The 19,923-nt window shown below is 51.6% G+C and overlaps 1 protein-coding gene across 7 annotated transcripts in view; it reads right to left on the reverse strand.

Annotated features, from left to right (window-relative positions):
• Positions 1–574: 574 nt before the first annotated feature.
• NFATC1 (nuclear factor of activated T cells 1) overlaps positions 575–19,923 on the reverse strand; it is a 105,353-nt gene continuing 86,004 nt past the window's right edge. For all 7 annotated transcript variants that reach the window (XM_074339803.1, XM_074339801.1, XM_074339800.1 and 4 more), the window contains one exon: positions 575–2,384. In XM_074339803.1, the coding sequence (XP_074195904.1) occupies positions 2,335–2,384 (50 nt within the window). In that variant the 3' untranslated portion in view covers positions 575–2,334. The remainder of the gene's footprint in view (positions 2,385–19,923) is intronic.

Consider the following 19,923-nt stretch of genomic DNA (forward strand, 5'->3'; position numbering starts at 1 on the left):
GCTTGCATTTTAAGGGTCCCAAAGGAAAATATTGTTCCTGACAATTCACGACAATTACTGGAGAAGTTCCAGACTTCATACCTGACTCACGAATGACTACATAACGTTTTCCCACCTGAGCTGAAGTGGAAGGTTTGGGGCGGGGAGCAGCTTTCGGGAGCAGGCAGACCGAGATGGGGGGCAGCAGAGATGAGTTTATCCACCACGTCATCTCGCTAAACCGATGGTCAGATTGCGAGTATGAGTGTGGCAGAAGCCTGCCCAGGTGGTTTGGCTGCGTCTCCACACAGCCTGGCGGAGCTCTGGAGACCTCGTCTTTCTGTGCGAGCTCCCTCCTCACCCTCACGTATGGTCACAGCATCTGGGACTCCATCCTGTCCACGCCCACGACAGGTAACGTACAAGGAGAGAGAAGAGCCCCCTGGCGAGATGTACCTCCCGGCTTACTGATTGTCTCAGCGCAGCTCGCCCTCTGAGCGCTTGTCACAGGCGTGTGAGACCCTGGAGCAGGGCACACGCTGGGCAACGCAGCAGGAATCCCACACATGTAATGAATCACCCACAGACGTAGATTGTCCAGCAAAAAAATATCGCTTTATTGGATCTATTTTCTAACTACAAAGCTAGCTGACACAAATATCAAACGCTTCCTTTCCGTATGACTGTCTACTAAGAATGTTCCATGCAACGCTACGATGCTAGACGCTAAGGCCTGGGCTGACAGGCAGGAGTGACACCTGCGAGGGGCAGGTCATGTACACACGGGGCCATGTCTTCGGTTCTTCACAGTTATGTGCAAATGTTACAAATATGGCTTTCAGACTTTTGTTTCTTTCTGTGAATTAAAAAAGCAAGATATAATCATACAGGAGAACATTTTAAAAATAGTTCTTTCTGTGGGAGGGCTCTCCCCCCACCATCACTTCATGTTTAATGACTGATAAGTTACAACCTGCCCCGTGGGCGCACCAGGCAGGGCCCATGATGGGGCGTGACTTCCTAAGGCACAATTATTAGGTTAAACATGTTTTAATTAATCCATGCTTTTTTGGTTATGTGAAACGACAGATCATTACTAGTAATAATGTGTAATAAGCTGTTCATTGTACAAAATGCTGTAAAGCTTACACTAGCCTATCCATTAACAGTAACTCACCTGAAACCTACCACAGTCGCTGCCTATCAAAACAGTGTTTTTGGTAATCGGGTTCTTAGATGAAGCAGAGTGATAAGGCTTCTGTGAAATAATAATCTTATAGCTGAACAAATATATTACACTCCCTTTGCAACGTTATTTACAGCTCCTTTCCAATTTTGCCATTTGGTGACACAGGGTATTCTGAGCGTACCTCCCCTGGCTTGGAAAGTGCTCTGTTAACTGCACAGCCTGTGGGGGGTGCCAGACCCCAGTGGAAGTAGCTGAGAAGCCAGGTGTGGAGTCGATGATGTCCCCAAATGCATCCTGGTTATTGCTGGTGCGGAAGCCTGTGCTGGACGAAGACTGACTGTCACCACCTGTTACTTATTATTTCTACACAAACACATGCCTATGTATGTACATGCATACAGATGCAAGACCTGTCCTGTGAGGGACAGGTCCCTTTTCTTGTCCAATAACCTACTTGTGCTATGTTCGAAGCCAGATTAAAAACAAAACCCTAGCATGCTACAATTAACAATCCTATGGTTTTAGTAACACAGGGGAGGGAAGGGTAATACGGAAGAGATGAGATGACAATTGGAAGATTTCTAAAATGTACTGAATAAGGCAACAAAATTGTATATTACAGCCCAGGAAAGTTGAAAAAAAGTAGGAACTTTGTTAGGTTTTTCTCACAACGCCTAGCTTACCAGTATTCTCTTAATTTATACAAAGGATAAAGCCTCATGATGAAATGGTTTTATAGCTTTACTCCTACAAATACTCTACTGCTAGCTGAATTGTACGATGCCCTGATACTGTGGTCGGGTTAAATAAGGCACTTCCAGTACTGAAATCCAGGGGTGCCCGAGGGGACGGCAGGTCAGGCTGCCAGTGGGGTCATTCCCATGTGGGCGCCATCAGTCTGTCTCCTCCACTCGCCCCACCCCACCCCCTTTATTTTCTTCTTGAGATGACTTTTCCTTCAGCAGATGGAGTGGTCTTTCCTTCCTTCATTCCTTTGTGCTAAAGAGCTACGTCTTTTACGTATAATAGATCTTCAGTAAGTTGGAACTTCTGAGTGGTACCAGGTGTGTGTTCAGTTGATTTAGTCCGAAGTCTGTATGCTGACCTCCACTGTCACCCGTTGAGTCGACACCATGCAGCTTCTGAGTGAGCCCTGATGTTGCCAGCTATGAATGGACGTTGGTGCTGGAGAGGTCGTTTCGTATGATTTCATTTACTGCAAGAAAACAAAAACAGAGAAAGCGTGAGGGAGACACTACTGCAAAGAACTGTATGAAAATAGCCAGAACCCCGTCAGCCATGCTTTCAGGACGGCCTGCGAAAATATTGTGCTGGGGGAAAGGCTTCTTCCCGCCTCCCACCATACCCTCGTGTCCCGAGCCAGCGCGCAGCCGTCCAGAACCTGTGGTAACTGCTCTAGGCCAGAAACACGGTTGGGAAGCGGCTCTGACACCCACAGAGCGCCAGGTGCACGCCCCGGGTCCTGCGTGCATCTTCTCCAGGCAGGAGACACCGCCAGGGGCGGGGTGGGAGGGGAGGTCATGGGCGTACAGAACCACCCAGTGGCACCCACAGTGGAAACAGCTGTGGGAGTCCATGCTCAGTGACCAGCCCTGGCCTCATCATCACGCTGGACGGGGGTGACCACTGGGCGGTCCGAGCCCCTGGGGGGGTTCTTCCTTCATCTCTGTTTCCTTGTCCACCGCCACTATCAGCCTGTGATTTTTGGCAGCCAGAGAGGAAATGAGCAAAGGCCATTGTGACTGAGCTGCACAACACCCCCTCCCTCCACCCCCCGATGGGCACCCAGATAGGGGAAATGTCACCAGGGAGGCTGTCACCACGGTCACTTTCCTAACAGAATCTGGAGGTTGGGAACATGTGCTCACGTCATGGAACGGCCCGGGTCTCCCTTGGCTGCCCAGATAAACTCCATGTGTTTCTGCAAAGGCCCCGGCCTGTCCGAGGGTGGCTTCCTGAGCAATTAGTTGGCGCACAATTCATCACCCCCACTCCCTTCCCTAAATTCCCTTTCAACATCCCCCCACGATTTTTCAGAATAACAATAATAAAACACAGTTGGGGGAACCAGGAATTGTGTCATGGGAACTGATAATAGAATGCCCTGGCACGGGTTTAGTCAGGAGCCCAGAGAGTAAACCCCAACCCCTGGCTCTTCCCAAAGCGGCTGCCTGGCCCTGGGCCCAGGGCAATGGCGTCCACCCTCTGCCCGAGCCCACCTGCTGCCTGGGCGAGGCAGGTTCCAGCCAGCCTGCCAGCAGAGGACCCATATGGACATTGCCTGACACATGTACGTGACGTAGGGCCACCTGACAGGCAGCCACGTGTCTCTGAAGATGGCAAAGAGTTGCTGAGAAACACTGGGGCACAGGGACTCAACCTCACCTAGCAACTCTCCACAGCCACCAATGGGGCTATCGGGAGGCACAGGGCTCAGTCTGGCTCGCAGGATGCCACCTGTCCGCTAGTGTGCCAGGCGGTTCTGTAGGCAGCTTTGCTAGGTACTCCTGGGTACCGCTGAAGGCGGGAAGGCTCTCCTGTCTGTGTGGCGCACAGGTCGCTGTCCCCACCGGCCCCACGCTTTCACCGTCATTCCACCTTGCATCTGCCCCAGGGACTCCAAGGCCTCCCATCATGCTCTGCTTCCTGGTGGCAGACGGGTGCAGGACACAAGAGGCAATGTCACCCTTCTTCCCAATCCAGTTGTTTACACACTTTCTTTCTTAAGAGGCACGCGTCTAATTCACATTCTACAGAACACTGCCACATTAAAGAACACTTGGACAAAGAACAATCACAAATTCTGAGTTTCTTCAGGGTATTGTCTTGGTAAGGAAAAGCTTGCTGCAGTGAGGCTGGCTGACACCAAGCAAAGCAGGTGGAACACACAGAAAGACAGAGCTTGTGTGCAGAAAGATGGTGCCCTGGTGAGGTGACAGACACGTGGGAACAGCACCCACACTGCAGAGCACTGTCCTGATGACATTTCACTGACATCAGTCACCATGTCATTTGTTCTCAGAACTGATGGTGGGACGTGGGCACAGCAGGCCTTTCTTTGCCATGGCTGGTCCAAATCTGAAAACGGGCACACAGATCTGGGCCAGCCGGCAATGTCTGGGCTGCTGGGCAGCAGGCGCTGTTAGGAAGGTTAAACCAGGTGCAGAATCAGCCGTGTTGCCTCCATAGCAGAGGAGAGCCCTAGACAGGGACAGTCACGAACAGGATCCCACCTGAAGCGATGAAACCTTCAGCTACACTACACGCAGGCATGGGTTTTACTTCTCATTCTATGACCAAGAACAACTGAAGTCCCAGACTAGAAATCTGATCCTAAGATCAGAGACTGGGTGACTGAAAAGTTTGAGAGGGAATCATGACGAAGACTAGGAGGGAGGCCTGCGGGGGAACAGTGATGGGGATTGAGCGCAGGTCTGAGTTTACACGATGGGCAATGATTGGGGGAGGCATTAAGCAAAGCAGCTGAGAATCTTCTAGTTCCTCAAGGTTATACAGACCACAGGAAAATAACATCTGTTTGACCAAGCTAAAAGGGGAAGAAACTTCAGAAGTGGGCTTCCCCTACTGCCCACGGGGGCACCTGAACCTGGCGGGAGTGCCTGCAGTGGGGGGGAGTGGGGAAATCACTCAGTGTGTCCTGAGTAATCCAGGGCCGTGAGGCCCCACCACATGGCTCCTTTGCACTGGTGCCCGACCCTGCTTTCTGACCCCATTGGGGCTGTTGGACAGAAGAGCTGGAAGGGGCCACTGAGTGAGCAAAACCCCAGTCCATCATTGTGGTCTGGGGTTTCTGATGCACAACTGGCCTTGCTTCTCTCCCAATAATGTGTTGGATAGAAGTGCTGGGTAATCAGATTACACTGTTGTCCAAGCCCGGCAACGTCAGTTGGGGTCACAACATTTCAGAAATCTTGAGAACTCACTCAAGAACCATCACACATGCACAAACATCCTCTAGCATCTTCCCTAAGCACTGTGGGAGTGAGTGGGTCAGGCAGCGGCTGACAGAAGCCAAGATGTACAACCACACACTGCAGAGTGGACAACGTCCCACACAACTGTCTACACAACTCAGGCTGGACAACCATAATGCTACACTCTCTTCCATAAATATAGTCTGTGCTGTAATCCAGTAATGAAAGCAAAGATGGTTCCCATTTCATAGATGGATGAACACATCACGGAAGGGCTGACTAAGGTCAAGTGTTTCTTTGATGGCTTGGCTGAGAGCGAAAGCATTGGACCCTCTTGCCCGGCTCCTCTCCTGGCCACGACTTCCTATCTCTCTTCCATGAGGTCATGGTTCCGAGTCCATATCAGTCCACAGCCAGTGTGTGTGTGTGTGTGTGTGTGGGGGGGCTGCACGGGTTATTTTGGGGGTGGCTTTCTCTCTTTGATATGGTCGTGTCGATGACACCTACGCTTTCCCACAATAACTTCTCTGTGCTGATAGTTTCCATTTCTTATTCAGCTTTTCCACCGATACCAAGGTTTTTCTCTTTATAGAAGTATTTTGAACTGCAGGTAACATGTGACCCTCACGGCTCGTCAGAGACCTGAAAGAGGAACCTTTACTTTGCTTCACGTCAGATGTCCCTGTAACAGGATGTGGTGAGCTGTTATACCACAATTTAATTTAATAAGAAGGGTTTTTTCCCTTATATTTGATTTTTCTCTAAAATGCTCCTAAGGTGGAAACTATTGTTTTTTTCTAAAACTTATGTGGCAGTTTGAACTCTTGTTCTAATCTGGGATGTGTACGCAGGATGTACGTGTATCACATACACACACCCAGATCCACCTCTGTCTCCATATCTGGAATTGAGTGGAAGGGAAATTAGTATTTTTTAAAATACAAAAACTAAAATGTACAAAGAACAGGCATAGCTTTCCCGCTGTGCTTACCTCACCTGTAAATATTAACTATATTCTTCCTAACTCAACAGGAAGCTCTCTCGGCTACTCATAAATCGCTGTGCAAATTAAGGTGAAGCATCCTTTTTAAAGTAAAAGGTTTGGCCTTTCATATGATGAGCTTCTGTGGACCCCTATTTTGAAGACCTGACATTAAAGCCTCGAGGTGCGATGCAGCCACATACCCACCGCCCCCTTCCTGGGTTTCCCTCAGGGGCTGTGTGTGACTGTTCAGGACAGCACCACCCAGAAAGGACTTGGAGTCTGAATACTGTTTGACACAGTCGCCCTCTCAGTGCCGGCTTGCAGGCAAAGGTCCCACATTTCTGAGGACACCTAAGGATGTGAGGTCCAGTTCTAAGGGTGGCCGAGCCCCTTATTCTCCCGATGCCCATGCGACCCGCCTGGCGTCTCAGCACTTTCACAGATGGACTTTGCGACCTGGCGCTGGCCCTGTGAGGAAGGAAAGGCGGGTATCGTCATCCTGACGGTGGGACATGGCGAGGCCGCAAAAGGCTCAGCCAGCGGAAATGCAGGCCTTGGCCCTGTTGCGGACAGGTGAGGTCGCTGAGGCCCACAGCACCTCAGCCACCACCTGTGAACTTCCAGATTGCGCCGGCAGGTCCAGGGGACTCGTGCCTTATTCTGTTCTAGAGCTTACTAGGAAGGCTGTGAGGGACCCAGATGCTTAGCTGGGGTCCCCTGGCTGATGCTGTGGTAGTGGGCGGGCGGCCGCAGGCCTTCCAGTCCCACTCTTGCTCATTCCACCACCACTGTCCCTTTGTCTGTTCTCACCGGCACCCCTGCTCAGCACTCAGACGTGGGGTCTCCAAGGTGAGGAAGGCTGAGGGGCACAGCTAGTGCGTCCTTTTCTGAGGCAGCTTCTCTCAAAAAACCTAAACATCACACACACCCACCTGCTACCACCATGCACACAAAGCATTCTGTTGGAGCTAAAAAACATTTTTTTAGTCATTCTCCTGCACTAGCTTTTATGTGCTTTATCTTTTGTTAAAAAGAAAAAGAAGGAAGCGACCAAAGGAACCTCACAGGGTCTGTGCTGTCACCTATTTTCCGCTGCACTGTAAGAACGTACACAACGTGTCAGCATTTCCTTTGCTCTGAAACAAACAGCGAAGTGACCGACCTCCTCACAGATCCTTGTGTAGACATCGGTGCCCAGAGACCGCTGACATGCTACCAGAACCTTCATTCAGAAATATCAGCAGCGTGGCTCCCAACTCACACTGTTTCACATGAAACAGGCCTGACACGGGTCAGGTGGATTTCCACCAGTGTTGGCTCGTTTTTCAGAGTCAACCCCTGACTGGCAGCCGCCTTCCGAGCAGGCCTCTCAGGGCTTGTTGGGACCACACTACACTTGGCCTCCAGGCAGCTGGCAGCATCTGGACAGGGTTCTGCCAGTGCCATTTATGTCACCAGTCCCAAGGCTTTATCACCCACTCTCTGCCCCGCTTCCTACTCTAGGTGAAGAAATGATAGTGCATGCAACTTGACTGAAGTGATAACAGTATCACCTTAAACTGCAAGAGGAAAGAACGGCCACGGAGGAAACGCAGTGTCCTGACATTTGTGGGTGTGGCCCGTAGGTCCTCGGGAGCAGAAGATGCTATGTGATCAGAGTCAAAATATAGATAAACCCCGAGGAAAAGCAACCCCTAAAAAGTGACCAAGTACAAAGGGAACACCCAGGCAGTGTTTGTCCTTGAAGATGGCCTGACCTTCTCTTGTCCGGGGGGCGCCTGGGCCATGTGACGCTGTCTTGAGTGGCAATGATCCAACTTCGAGACCAACCACTCCCAAGGACCCTGGGACATGCCTGCTTTTCCCAGACCTACATTCTCTCTGTGCTCATCGCACATCTTTCAAACCATCACTCAGAGATGTGGGAGCCACCTGCCAGCACTGGAGGCCTGCGACCTGCCTTTAGAAGACCTGCTCTGAGCTCCACGCGTCCTGAGCTTGTGCTGTCAGAATGGGGCTGCCTGCACCGGTGGGGGCCGCAGGGTCTCATCTGTGAAAACAGGAGGCCTGGCCAAGGTCCTTTCTGCTCTATGAATCGGGATCTCTTCGGTCATTGCACACGGAGAAACAGGTTCGAGTTCTGTGTGTCAGGGAATACAAAACGCAGGCCCCTCATGGCCTCTTTCCCAGCTCTCTGGGGTGGGATTCTTGTTCTTATTTTGAAGACAGGACCAGAGAGGGTAGGAGACAGCCAGTCTTCACACAGCAGGTAAACAGAGTCAGGAGTGGGTGGGGCCTCCTGTTGGTGGAATTCCAGGACTGTCGGCAGAGGAGGGGGCAGCAGCCTCCACCCTCACACAGCACAACGGCCTCCAGCTTGTTTTCTAAATGGCACAACTGCTCCAATGCCCCGTCAGAGGCTCTAACCATCTGCTTTGATGAAAGATAGATGTGAGCACGTACTAGCACTTTCTGGTGAACTTTCAGTTTACTGATCGTCAGAAAAAAAAGAAAATGATCGCACAAGTGAGTGAAAGTCACAGTGATCTGAAGTTAACGCAAAGTCTGAGTTCAACCACAAGACACACATATTCTCGCAAAGACACAAATGGTGAACAAGACGGGGTTCATGCTGCTACACTTCCGGTTTCCATGCTTCTGACATGCGCCTGCATCCCTTTCATTGTCAGAACAGTGTAGGTTTTAGGTTAATGCAAAGATGAGCTGTGTCTTCGTTTTTGTCACAGAATCAACAGCACGGTCGGTCCCTCCTCCTTGGACGCATCTCTGAGTGGCAACCAGGCAACACCATGGCCGGCGGTGTTGGGAACCCACTCGAGCCGTGGGCCCTGCGTGTGAGCTCTGGAAAAGGGAGCTAGGAGAAGCAGATGAGGGGTGTTTACACAGACAGTGATCCTGGTTCCTTACGAGCAGGATTTGGGCTTAGAGAATAAGAACTCCAGTCAGCAATGTTAACCCAGCCACACTGTTTTAATTCTCACTTTAAAAAAAAAAAAGGTTAAGACGGGTAAGGACCATACTTTGCAAAACATATTTGTTGCTCTACATACATATTAGCTTAATTACATAAAATATTTTTTAAAGCATGTCCCTCATTTTCAATAGCGATATTAGTTCCAATAAGGAAACCAACTGTACTAGGAAGTTTAAAAACTTAACAGTGTTTATTATTAGCTACGGCTACTCAACAAGCTAAGAACTTGCTAAGTGCCCGGAAGGGACACTGTCACTTTTCCTGTTCTTGGTGTTGTAACATGCTAAACGGTTGCTGTTCATGGAAAGAACTTTTCTTTACAGCCATCATTGTCCCTTAAACAAAAGCCACGTAGGAAACAACGACGCGCTTAATGACCCCACTGTGGGGTCCACAGAGACATGAGGTCCCAAGGCCAGTTCCCACGGCAACAACCCTATGGCATTTACTCCACCAAAGCTCACGATCAAATCAAACACTGCACATGAGTAAACTGACAGCACAACAACTGCAACTTTTTACTCCATTTTCCTCCAAGGGTCAGAAAAATGCTAATCTTTGCAGGGACGAGTCACCAAAAAGGTTTTGTTTTTAAGGGAAAGCCAAAATAGTTTTTGAAGACTTAAAGAAAACAGGAAGGACATTCTTTTCCATTCCTATAACTAGAAGATAATTTTAAAAAGCATCCAGTAACTTTCCCAGAAAGTACACCTTTAGCTAAAGTTAGGACTGTAACCTAGGAGCATATCATTTAGGTGGACACAAGTAAACCAGAAATATCTCCGGCCGCTGTGTCCTGGAAGAACAGCCCCTAGGAAGTGTCCAGACGGCTTGCTGTCTCACACTTCACAGCACCTGCCGATTCCTGGACAAGCAAGCCACTTGCTGGCGCTTCACACCCCACTGAGCGGACAGATTTTCACTGCTGTGACTTTCCCTGCAAGGGGATGTGGGAGCCACGCGCCCCACAGGTGTGGTTTCAGTGGGTTCTGAATGCCCAGCACTCTGTTTTCCACTGGCCGTGTCCAGTAAACGTGCTGGCTCTTACGAAGGAATTACAGTACCTGGAAACAGCGTGACTGAAGCCACGATTTAGAGATGAGAAAGTAGGAGGCAGAGAACATGCTTTCGCCCGTGAGGGCTTAGCTGGCCCTGCTAGGAGAGGACCTAGGTGGGGGCCTGAGGAAAGTCAAGTGCTGTCTCTCGTGTGCGTTTTTAAATTTCTTGAGACAAGGCGACCTCTTAGAAAGTCTGTCATAAACACTCACTCCTTCGCAGGAGGGCACTGTGCCCTCCTATGGACCCGCTGTGCCCACCGCGGCCCCCCTGGCCCGTGCGCGGCCCCCAGGGCCCCCTGAGCGCCCGCTGGGCCTCTGTGAGACTGGGGTAGAAGCAGGGTGTCCGCCAGGAGCCCCTCACAGCCACTGCTATTCGGAAAGTGCAGAGTTGCAACATCACTCAACTCCTGTTTTACTTTCTGATTTTTTTCAAAGATGCTTTGTGAAGCAGTGGAAAATAATACAGTTTCTCAAGTTTCATTAAAAAGTAAGTTCTCGTGTTACCTCGGGTATCCGGGTCCTATTTCAGCCTTCACTTATTTTTATCTTTTTAACCCTAATCAGCCACTGCCACGGGGCCTGCTATTTTTGGAAGGAGAGAATGGGACAGCGGTGGGACTGACTGACAACAAGTCACGGATTTAATAAAACATGACCCTCCCAATTGGCTGTGGGGCTGGCTGATGGGCACTGTTGCTACACGGCGCTGCCAGCCATTAAAACAGAATAATTTTCCTACATTCGTGCGGCTTCCTTATTTAGCCTGAATCTCCAAATAATGCAAACGCCCCGTGTGGAAACTCCAGGACCCGTGGGGACCGGCAGCCACGTGACCGGGAGGTTCCACAGGCTCATCCTCCTCACCTCCTGTTCCTGGATGGCAGGGCGCGCTTTCCACACCACCTGCCTCTTGCTTTGTCGGTGCCAAGTGCACCCTCACTCACTCACTGGGATCACTGAACTCCAACAAGCCCTTGTCCGGGGCTTTCTTTGTGTCACTAGAAAACACATCCCCCCCCCCCCAGCCCGCCCTCCTATTTGAACAGAAGTAACAATTGAAAATAATAACAATTTCACAAGCTCCCTTTCATTAAAATAAATAAACAAATGGGCCCAGAGAGTGGCCGCTGCGGGTTTCCTCAGGTTCGCCTCCCCCAGTCACTGCTGTGGAAATGCCCAATTCTCTCTCTGGCTGTGTGTGCATGAGACTAGGGGACTCAAAGTCAGAGGCATGAACAAAGCGGCACTTCCTTCTTTGTGGGGCAACGGAGGAGACAGTCCGAGTCTGGGGTGTGAGATGGCCAAAATGGCCCATCAGCCTGACGCCAGCCTCGGCACTGACCAGGCCGGCAGCCTGGCACCCTGGGAACCATCCACCAGCTGCCAGGTGTTGGTTAGAATATCCTGCTCGTCAAGGAAGCACAGGAGACGGCTCAAGCCCACCGTTCCTGGGTTCACGGGAAGCGAAACCATACTTTGTAGTTGTTAAACGTGGCTTGGAACGAAATCCTCACTTTACCAAAGAATTACCAGTCATTTTGTTAGGGGTGGTCATCGCACTGTGATCGTGGAAGAAAGAGACCCTTAGAACATGTATGCACGCAAGGGACGTAGGACGTCTCAGCAGCAACAGCTAAAGCTCAGCGTCCCACGTCCAGCCTGCGCTCCGGGCATCCACTGGGAGGGGCAAGGCAGGGATGCCAGGGTCCCCCACGCCATGCGGGCCCTGCTGGGCCTGGCCCCACACCACACCCGTGAGCACACTGGGCCAGCCCCTGTTCCTTCAGCCTCTGGGGACACGCGCTTATGTCACCTGGAGTTGGGAAGGACGCAGGGTCTTGGGCCCCACCAGACCCACTCAGTGGGAACCTTTTACAAGATCCCAGGACTCAACTCGCACCTACGTGAATGTCTGCGATGCCGGGTGCGGGCGGGAGGCACCAGGAGACACAGAGGAGAGAACTTCCGGTGCCTCAGGAGAAACCAGCCCTTAAAGATACTTCTCTCATCTGCTCACCCTCAAAGTATCCCAAACCTCATCCAAACCTTGAAGAAGAAATTCTGTACTAGGTGTTCAAAAATTGAAAAATAATACGACAAGTGACATTTTGCTTGAGCTTTGAGGATCGTCTAAAAGTTCTGAGGAGTGCAGTGCAGAATGACATGGGTACTGGGACCGATGTGGCACGTGGCTGCAGTGCTCACGGAAAGGCGGGCAGGGAAGTGCCCGCTGAGAGCCTGTCTTGGAGAGGCTGGACCCTCACCCGGATGTCTGGGGACACCTGCAGCTCTGAGGCAGCCACCTGGGTCGTTACCTGGTGGCTCTCCTGTGGCAGCTGGCACAGCAGGACTGAGACAGGGTGACAGCTACGCCCAGCTGCTCGGAGCCAACGGGCATCTACATGGCAGCCAGGGATTTGGGTTCGAGAAAGGAATTAGGATGATTTGCACAGATTTTCACTTTCATCGTTAAAGAGTTTGCAAGTGACACTGTTTTAAAAGTGCTTTTTAAAGTTACTGATGCAACTTCACGCTTGTGATACTGAATTCCTGTGAGGCCACCTCTGTTCCCAGGTGCAGAAACTATGCAGGGACAGGTCCACGATGCGGGCGCCCCGTCTGTGCCAGCAAGTCCATTATGTCAGTGGCAGCCAACGACTGTGTCCTGGTCTGTCCCCTCAGCACACCGGCCTCTGTCTCAGCAGCTCCCGTGTCTCCGTGATGGAGAAGTCAGCGAGCCAGGGGTGGTTCTCACGTCTCCCCACCACGGCCTCACCCCTGCCCCCGCCATCACCTGCCACCGCCAGCCACCGCCTGCCATCACAGAGCTCCAGGGACTGCTGCAGCCACAGCCCAGAGGCAGAGAACACGTGTCACTTGTCACCGCAAAGGGCGCAGAGCAGGATTCTCCTCCCGCCAGCTGGTCCTCCTGCTGCTCGTGGACCAGCCAGGGCAGTGCTGCTCTGCACATGCCGTGCCTGGTCTGGGGGCTCGCAGACACACGGCCACCCAATCCCAGCATAAAGGGCAGTTTTCCTCCATGATTGGCTGTTGAGAAAAGTCTGGGAGTAAACTGGGAGCTCAGGGCATGGCTGGGACGCGTGTGCTGAGTCTGGGCTGGCTCTGTCTCATTCGCGGGTGGTGGGGAACACAGGACCCGCACAGATGTCCTTCTTTCACTTCACAGTAGTGCCTGTCACCCTGTCACCACGGCGGTTTGGGCCGTGCTTATGTCCTGTCACGCCAAGCTCTGGCTTCTTCAGTGTCCTGTCACGTAGCACTGAGGGTGGCATCCTCTTCGACTCAGTATCCAGCCACAGCCCAGTCTTGGGCGGCCTGAGCTGAAGGACCCAATGCTGTGTCACCTCCCCACAGCCCTTCAGTCCTCAGTGCCTGCCTCCCTGCCACAGACTCGGCCACAGCTGCTGCAGCTCAGGCAAGAGTCCCAGCCACACCTTCTCTTGGCTCCACACCCCCCACCCCCACCACCGACTGCCCGAGGCTGCCTTTGCTTCCAACCTCTCACACCAGGGCCCAAGTCATGCTGTCCCCATGTAGGTCCTGAATACAGCTGCGTCCATCCACGTTTCCCCAGCTGTCACGGGGCCACGAAAGCACATTCCACCCTAGACAGAGGGGCATCTCCAAGATGGAAATCAGGCTTTAAGAGATCTGCCGTGCGCCCATGGGAGGCCCATCTCTTCACGCCCCTCCCGGCTGCGTCCAGGTGCACGGCAACCCTCTCCCAAGAGCCTGGCCGTGACGCTGCCGCCAGGACACCCATCCTGCTCTCGGCCTCTCCCGGCCACCCTAGCAAAGGCCACCTGGTACCCCCTCTATGCCCAGAGGCATCTTTGAGGCCCCACTCTTGCAACACGATTCTTCAAATGTCTTGTGTGCTCCCCCCATTAGACTGAGCCCACCTTGAGGGTAAAAACCACACCTATAGGTGTTGAGCCTATTTCTTTATTCTGTAAAGATATGAACAGAAAAATCAGAGAAGGCGTGAAGAAAAATGTGTACAATAACCACACTTAAAAATTCCTAATTGGAAAACAGTCGGAAAGAGGGAGAAGCAAAAAGTCCGAAAAACATGGGCAAATGAGACAGGTCCATGATCTTTAGGACATATTGACCCTGGAGTGGAAAAAAACACACACGATTGGATTTTTGTATTGATTATCCAATTATTAATCTTTATAGCGGCTGCTCTAGCTCTGCACATAATGAGCAATTCATCAAAGCATATTAGATGTCATGGCAGTTGCCGTCAGTACAAAGGGCCATTACGCTTCTTGTAATTGCACATTGCTGGAGCTTTCGCTGTTTTAATCAAATCAACGGGACCGGCATGCATGCTCTAATTGACTATGTAATAAGGATATGCCCTGCTGGTCACCAAAATGAGCAGCCTCCTCAACCCTGTGGTCCCCAAGGCCACGTCTCAGCCCGGGTGGAGGGACAGCGTTGCTAATGGCACTGGCGGGACAGGCAGAACTCACCTTCACTCTGCCCTGAGCCCAGGCAACAGGCATGGCCAGGACCCGGGGCCAGGGTGCGCAGGGCACACCTCCCACAGGAAGGGTCCAGGGCCTTCTCACAAGTCGCTTTCTGGGGGAATTCTCAGCCAGGGCTACCAGACGGGACAGCCGTGGAACTCTCACTAGTGTCACACTTGCTGGTTACCCACCTGAACAGGGCCACCAGTTCAGGTACAGAGCGGACAGCCCGTGCGCCTTTGCGACCTGTTTCTCTCCTAGCCCTCCTCATGCCATCTCTGCGCCCTCAGGGTCAACTGTAACCATCACCGTGTAATTCCCTGCACCCACCAGGCACCATTTGGTGGCACCACGCTGTCATCGTGAATTGTTATCTAAATTACAAACAGTAGATAAGTGCCTAAGCTGCTCCGTTTCAAGGGGTCAGTCCTCTGACCACTGTGCGCTCGCAGCCCTGCCAGGCCAGAACTAAGTGCAAATACAGGCTGCTTCCTGTCCACCCGAGAAAAGTGAATGGATCCCTTCCACGCGTTTACAGAAGCCCTAGCCTGAGCAGAGCCGGGAAGCTGCCTGCATAGTGTGTTTGCTGCATTTCTTTCTTTCCATGGAGCTACAAGCTGTCTGCTTGGAAAATTTAGTTTTAATTCCGTCTCTGTTTGTCTAAATTTGGTTTTCAAAATAACCTTAAAATATATTCTCAGAAGAAAGACTGTGCAGAAAACCATCCATGTGGATCCTTGTTCACAGCCAACGTTCATTCAGACGAGGTGACTGAGGCCGTCGTCACACCTGCACTGAAGCAGAGCGGGCCTGACGGGGCCTCCCTGGACCCCTGGACGTGGCTGTGGCCCGCTTCTGTAACAAAGCCACACCCCCCAGAGGGCATGGAAGCGGTCCCCAGGCGCAGCGCGGGCTGGGGCTGAAGTGCAGCGCCGTCCGACACGCCTCCACCAGCTGTGGGTCATTTGTAATCCCTCCACACACAGAGCACAGGGGCACACTGACCACAACACTCTGAACTCACTGAACCCTGGTCAAAAGCAGCTCGCTGACCTAATCGAAGTGACCAGAACTGCTTTAAGGGTCCCCAGTGTCTGTGAAGGCCCCAGGGAGCGGGGGTGCAAGTACGTCTGCACCCAGCATCCCTCTAACAGGCGAGTGAAACTGAGGGGTCACCCAGACTTTAGGTGCTTCTCCGCTCACCTTCCTGCCGCTTAGTAAGCACGTGGGATGCCGTCTGCTGAGCGAGGCCCTGTCTCCTGCTCGCACCAGAGCCTCCTCCCCGCTGGTCCGGCCACCTGCCTCTCAGCCACTCTCACCACCCCCAGGAGGCCTGTGTGCACCCCATGCCCAGCTCTGAAGACTCAGCGACAACATGGGGAGGTCTGGTCCCTTGGGTGCACAGTGGACACCAGCACGTCATGAAGCCTGTGGCTGGCCTGGTCCTAACATCAAGAGGAAGCAGCCGCAGGAGGGAGTGGCAGGCGGGCGAGGCCGGTGATTCTGGCGAGAGGCTCCTTTGGAGCCCAGGTTGAGACAGAGCTCCCGGGGCCGGCCATGCCCGCCGTGCCTCCGGAGAGGAGAGCGCGGCCAGCGCACCAGGCACCCACTTTCCACGTTTGCTCCTCAGTGCTTTCTGCTCCATTATCACAACAGGAAACTGCACGCAGGGTGGAAAGCTGGCATTCACTCGGGCCAGTGGAAACCCCCGTTTCCACCTTAGGGAGTGGGAGTGATTGTGAAGACCATCGAACATCACAGTTACTGTGCCAGGAAGATAAGGTGGAGAAGGGGACATGGCGGGGTCGCTGGGAGGGGAGGGGTCCCTGGGAGGGGGCGGGGCAGGGCGGGGAGGGGGCCAGACTCGGACTTGTCATTCTTGTAATGCAGCGTAAACACCCAATTAACAGACAGACTTGGACACACATTTTGGGAGCTTTTTTTCTTAAATTGAGATGCATAAAAATACCTACACATGGCTCCCCGCCCCCCAACACGGCTAGCTGTCCTGTTGCTGCTTTTTCAACTGTGCCGCAGACGCTCCTGCTGAGGCCAGAGCAAACACTCAGGAGGTGACGGAGGGCCAGCTCCCTCCAGCCAGCCCCGCGGCCGCCTCACTTCATCCATCCACCACCTTCTCTCTCCAGCCATCTGCCAACAGGAAATAACTGTGCTGTGCTGAGAGTCTGGGAATCCCAGAAAATAATCTTAAATCCACAAAAATAATTGAAGTTCACTCCTACTGAGCTGCTCAGTTCCATTCTGATTTTTATTACAATGTCAACAAGAGTTTAATTTGTTTTAAAGTTTAGGTTCTTAAATCTGAGTGATATACGGTAGTTTGCAGCTTGCTGGCAATAGCTACTGTGGAAAAAAAAGGAAAGTGCGTAAAAAGGCGATTCTAAGTTTGACACCGTGACAGCGGGGACCTGCGCCAAGAGCAGCAAACAGCAAGGCTTTCCCCACCAGGCCGGCGGCGCCCCGACACGTGACTCAGTACATTTCCCTCCCTGACCAATCTCATCTGGGGCCTTAATTAAGAGGAAATGTCCTAAAATGTAATTTCTTGCACTAAACACTTGTAGATGCCAGCAAGCCCACTAATGCAGCAACTGTCATATCTGTGCCCCTTTCTATAACCAGATCCAAAACAAATGCTCAGCGGGCAGGTCCAGGCGGCAGGCAGCCCCTCGCCTGGGAACAGGGCAGCCCAGAGCACGTCTCCCAGATACACTGAACTGAGCATGAGGGGACGCTGCACGCGTCCCCCACAGACCTGCTACAGCCTCAAACGCATCTTGATGCAAAACGTCCGACCTCACTTCTGCTGGGGCAAACAAAGCTCAGCCCCGTTAAAATCATGTGCAGGGACCCATAGGATGAAAGTGAAAACCCACCCCTTTATGGGGAGATGGATGGAGAAGGCCGCCAAACAGAGACTAAAGGGGTGCTCGCTGACCATTGTGGGTCCCGCCTCACAGCGCGGCAAGGAGGCTGCTGGCTTACACGGTGGTGGTGGTGGTGGTGTGATGGCAAACCCCCCCTACGTCTGCGAGGCCAGACACTGTCTCTGCTGTGCTCTTTCCCTTCCCCCTCCCACCGGGCTGGACTGCAGCCAGGGCCTCGGGTAAATCACAGCCGCTTGGAGATGTTGCTGAGGGCTGAGCTCCCTGCCCTCCAGGCCCTGCTTCCTGCCATATCTAAAATTCTACAATCAGCAGCTGTGAGGGCCTGATAGGGCCGTGTCCTGGGCAAGCCTTCGCCTTGGGTGGGAGAGAGGATGGGCTGGGGGCTGATAATGGCCCCCAGGCCCCATGACGCATCCTGCACTGTCTGCCCTGTTTGGAACAAAAGAAAAGTAGCCCCTGGGCTCTGGGAGCCAGTGCTGAGCAGGCTGGAGGGAGTGGCCTGGCCCACGTGGCCTATTGTCCCAAGTATCAGGCTCTGATTAGTTGGGGTCCCAGGGCCTGATAAGGGCGGATGTTTCAGAAGGAGGCAGGCTGGCTTTGTTCTTTACTAAGTGTAACTGTCTACCTTATAATCTGCAAGGAAAGAAGAACCTGATTTCAAAATTCAAACTGAAAAAGGTAAAGGGACTCAAAATTCCTTGTGCCCCACCTGCATTAATGTAACAGAGAACCCCCACGGACACAGTCACAACAGACGGTGCCCTCCCTGCCTGGTGGAGACAGTGGCCACCACGTTCACCTCCCTGCTGCTCATGCCGTAAAGATGGCCTGAATTTAGCTAAACAAGAAGGAAAGAGGACACAGTTTTCATTCCCTAAGAGAATGGCTATCACTGGTGCGGTGCTTGTGTCACACAAAAACAGAATTAGAATTTTCTCCTGACACTCCCTAAGAATGGACCCCAAGGACCACAAGCAGAGGACACTGTACGTGCCACACACGGCCCCCAGCTTCCAGGCGCCATCTGCCCGCTGGCGTGGAGCACGTGCAGAGGCTCACAGAGTGCACAGCCCTCGGCACTCCTGGGAGGGGGTTCCCTCAGCTGCACCGGAGACGCAGGCCCAGGCCGTCCTCGGAAATGTCCCCATGCCAGGCCAGTCACTGCCTCTGCAGATTGGCTTTTTCTGGACATTTTCATATAAATGGAACCATATGCTGTGTGGCCTGTGTCTGGCTCTTTTGACTTAGAGTAACGTTTTCCAGGTTTGTCCCTGTCGTAGCGTGACTTACTCATTCCTTCCTGTGGCATAAACAGGTCACAGTTTTCCTATCTGATCACCAGCTGCTGGATGTTAAGGTTGTTTCGAATGTTTGGCTGTTGTGAATAACGCTGCTGAGCACATCTGCGTGCATTTTTGTATGGACACGTGTTCATTTCTCTTGGGTAGACACCTAAAGAGTGGAACGACGGGTCCTGCGGTAAATTTTTGTTCAACTTTTGAGACATTGCCAAAGTGGCTGCACCCTTTTACATCCCCACTAGTAATGTGTAAGGGTCCCAATTTCTCCACATCCTCTCCAAAATCTGTTCTTGACTCTTACTATCATAATCACTATAATGGGTACACAATGTTCTCATTTGCATTGGTGTTTCATTTGCATTTCCTATGACTAACAATGTTGAGTATCTTTTCATGTACTTATCAGCCATTAATATTTCTTCTTTGGAGAAAGGTCTATTTAAATCCTTTACCAATTTCTGACTAGGCTGTGCCATTATTGTTGATATACAACATTCTTTGTGTATTCTGGATACAAACCCTTTATCAGATATGAGTTTTGCAAATACATCCATCTGGTCTCTTGCTTGTTTTCTTTTCTTAACGGTATCTTCTGAAGCATAATAATATTGAATTTTGATGTGGTCTAAATTACCAATTTTTAATTTTATGGACTGTGTTTCTGGTGTCCCATCTAAAAAAAATCTTCGCCTAATCCAAGGTTTTAAGGATTTTCTCATATATTATCTCCTAACTTTTACTGTTTTAACTCTTACATTTAACTCCATGATCAAATTTCAGTTAATTTTTTTTGTATGGTGTGAGGTAAGGATCTAAGTTCATTTATTTTTTTTTGGCACGCGGATATCCAATCGTTCCAGTACCATTTATTAAAAGGCTATCTATCCTTTGCCTCAATTAAATGACTTGTCACTTTTGTTGACAATCACTTGGCCATAAGCATAGGGATGTATCTCTGGGCTCTCCATTCTGTTCCATGGGTCTGGATGTCTTACATCAGTACCACGCTGTCTTGGTTACGGCAGCTTTGCATAAGTTTCGAAATCGAGAAG

Source organism: Rhinolophus sinicus, linkage group LG09, assembly GCF_036562045.2.
Source record: "Rhinolophus sinicus isolate RSC01 linkage group LG09, ASM3656204v1, whole genome shotgun sequence".
In the NCBI taxonomy this organism is placed as follows: Eukaryota; Metazoa; Chordata; class Mammalia; order Chiroptera; family Rhinolophidae; genus Rhinolophus; species Rhinolophus sinicus.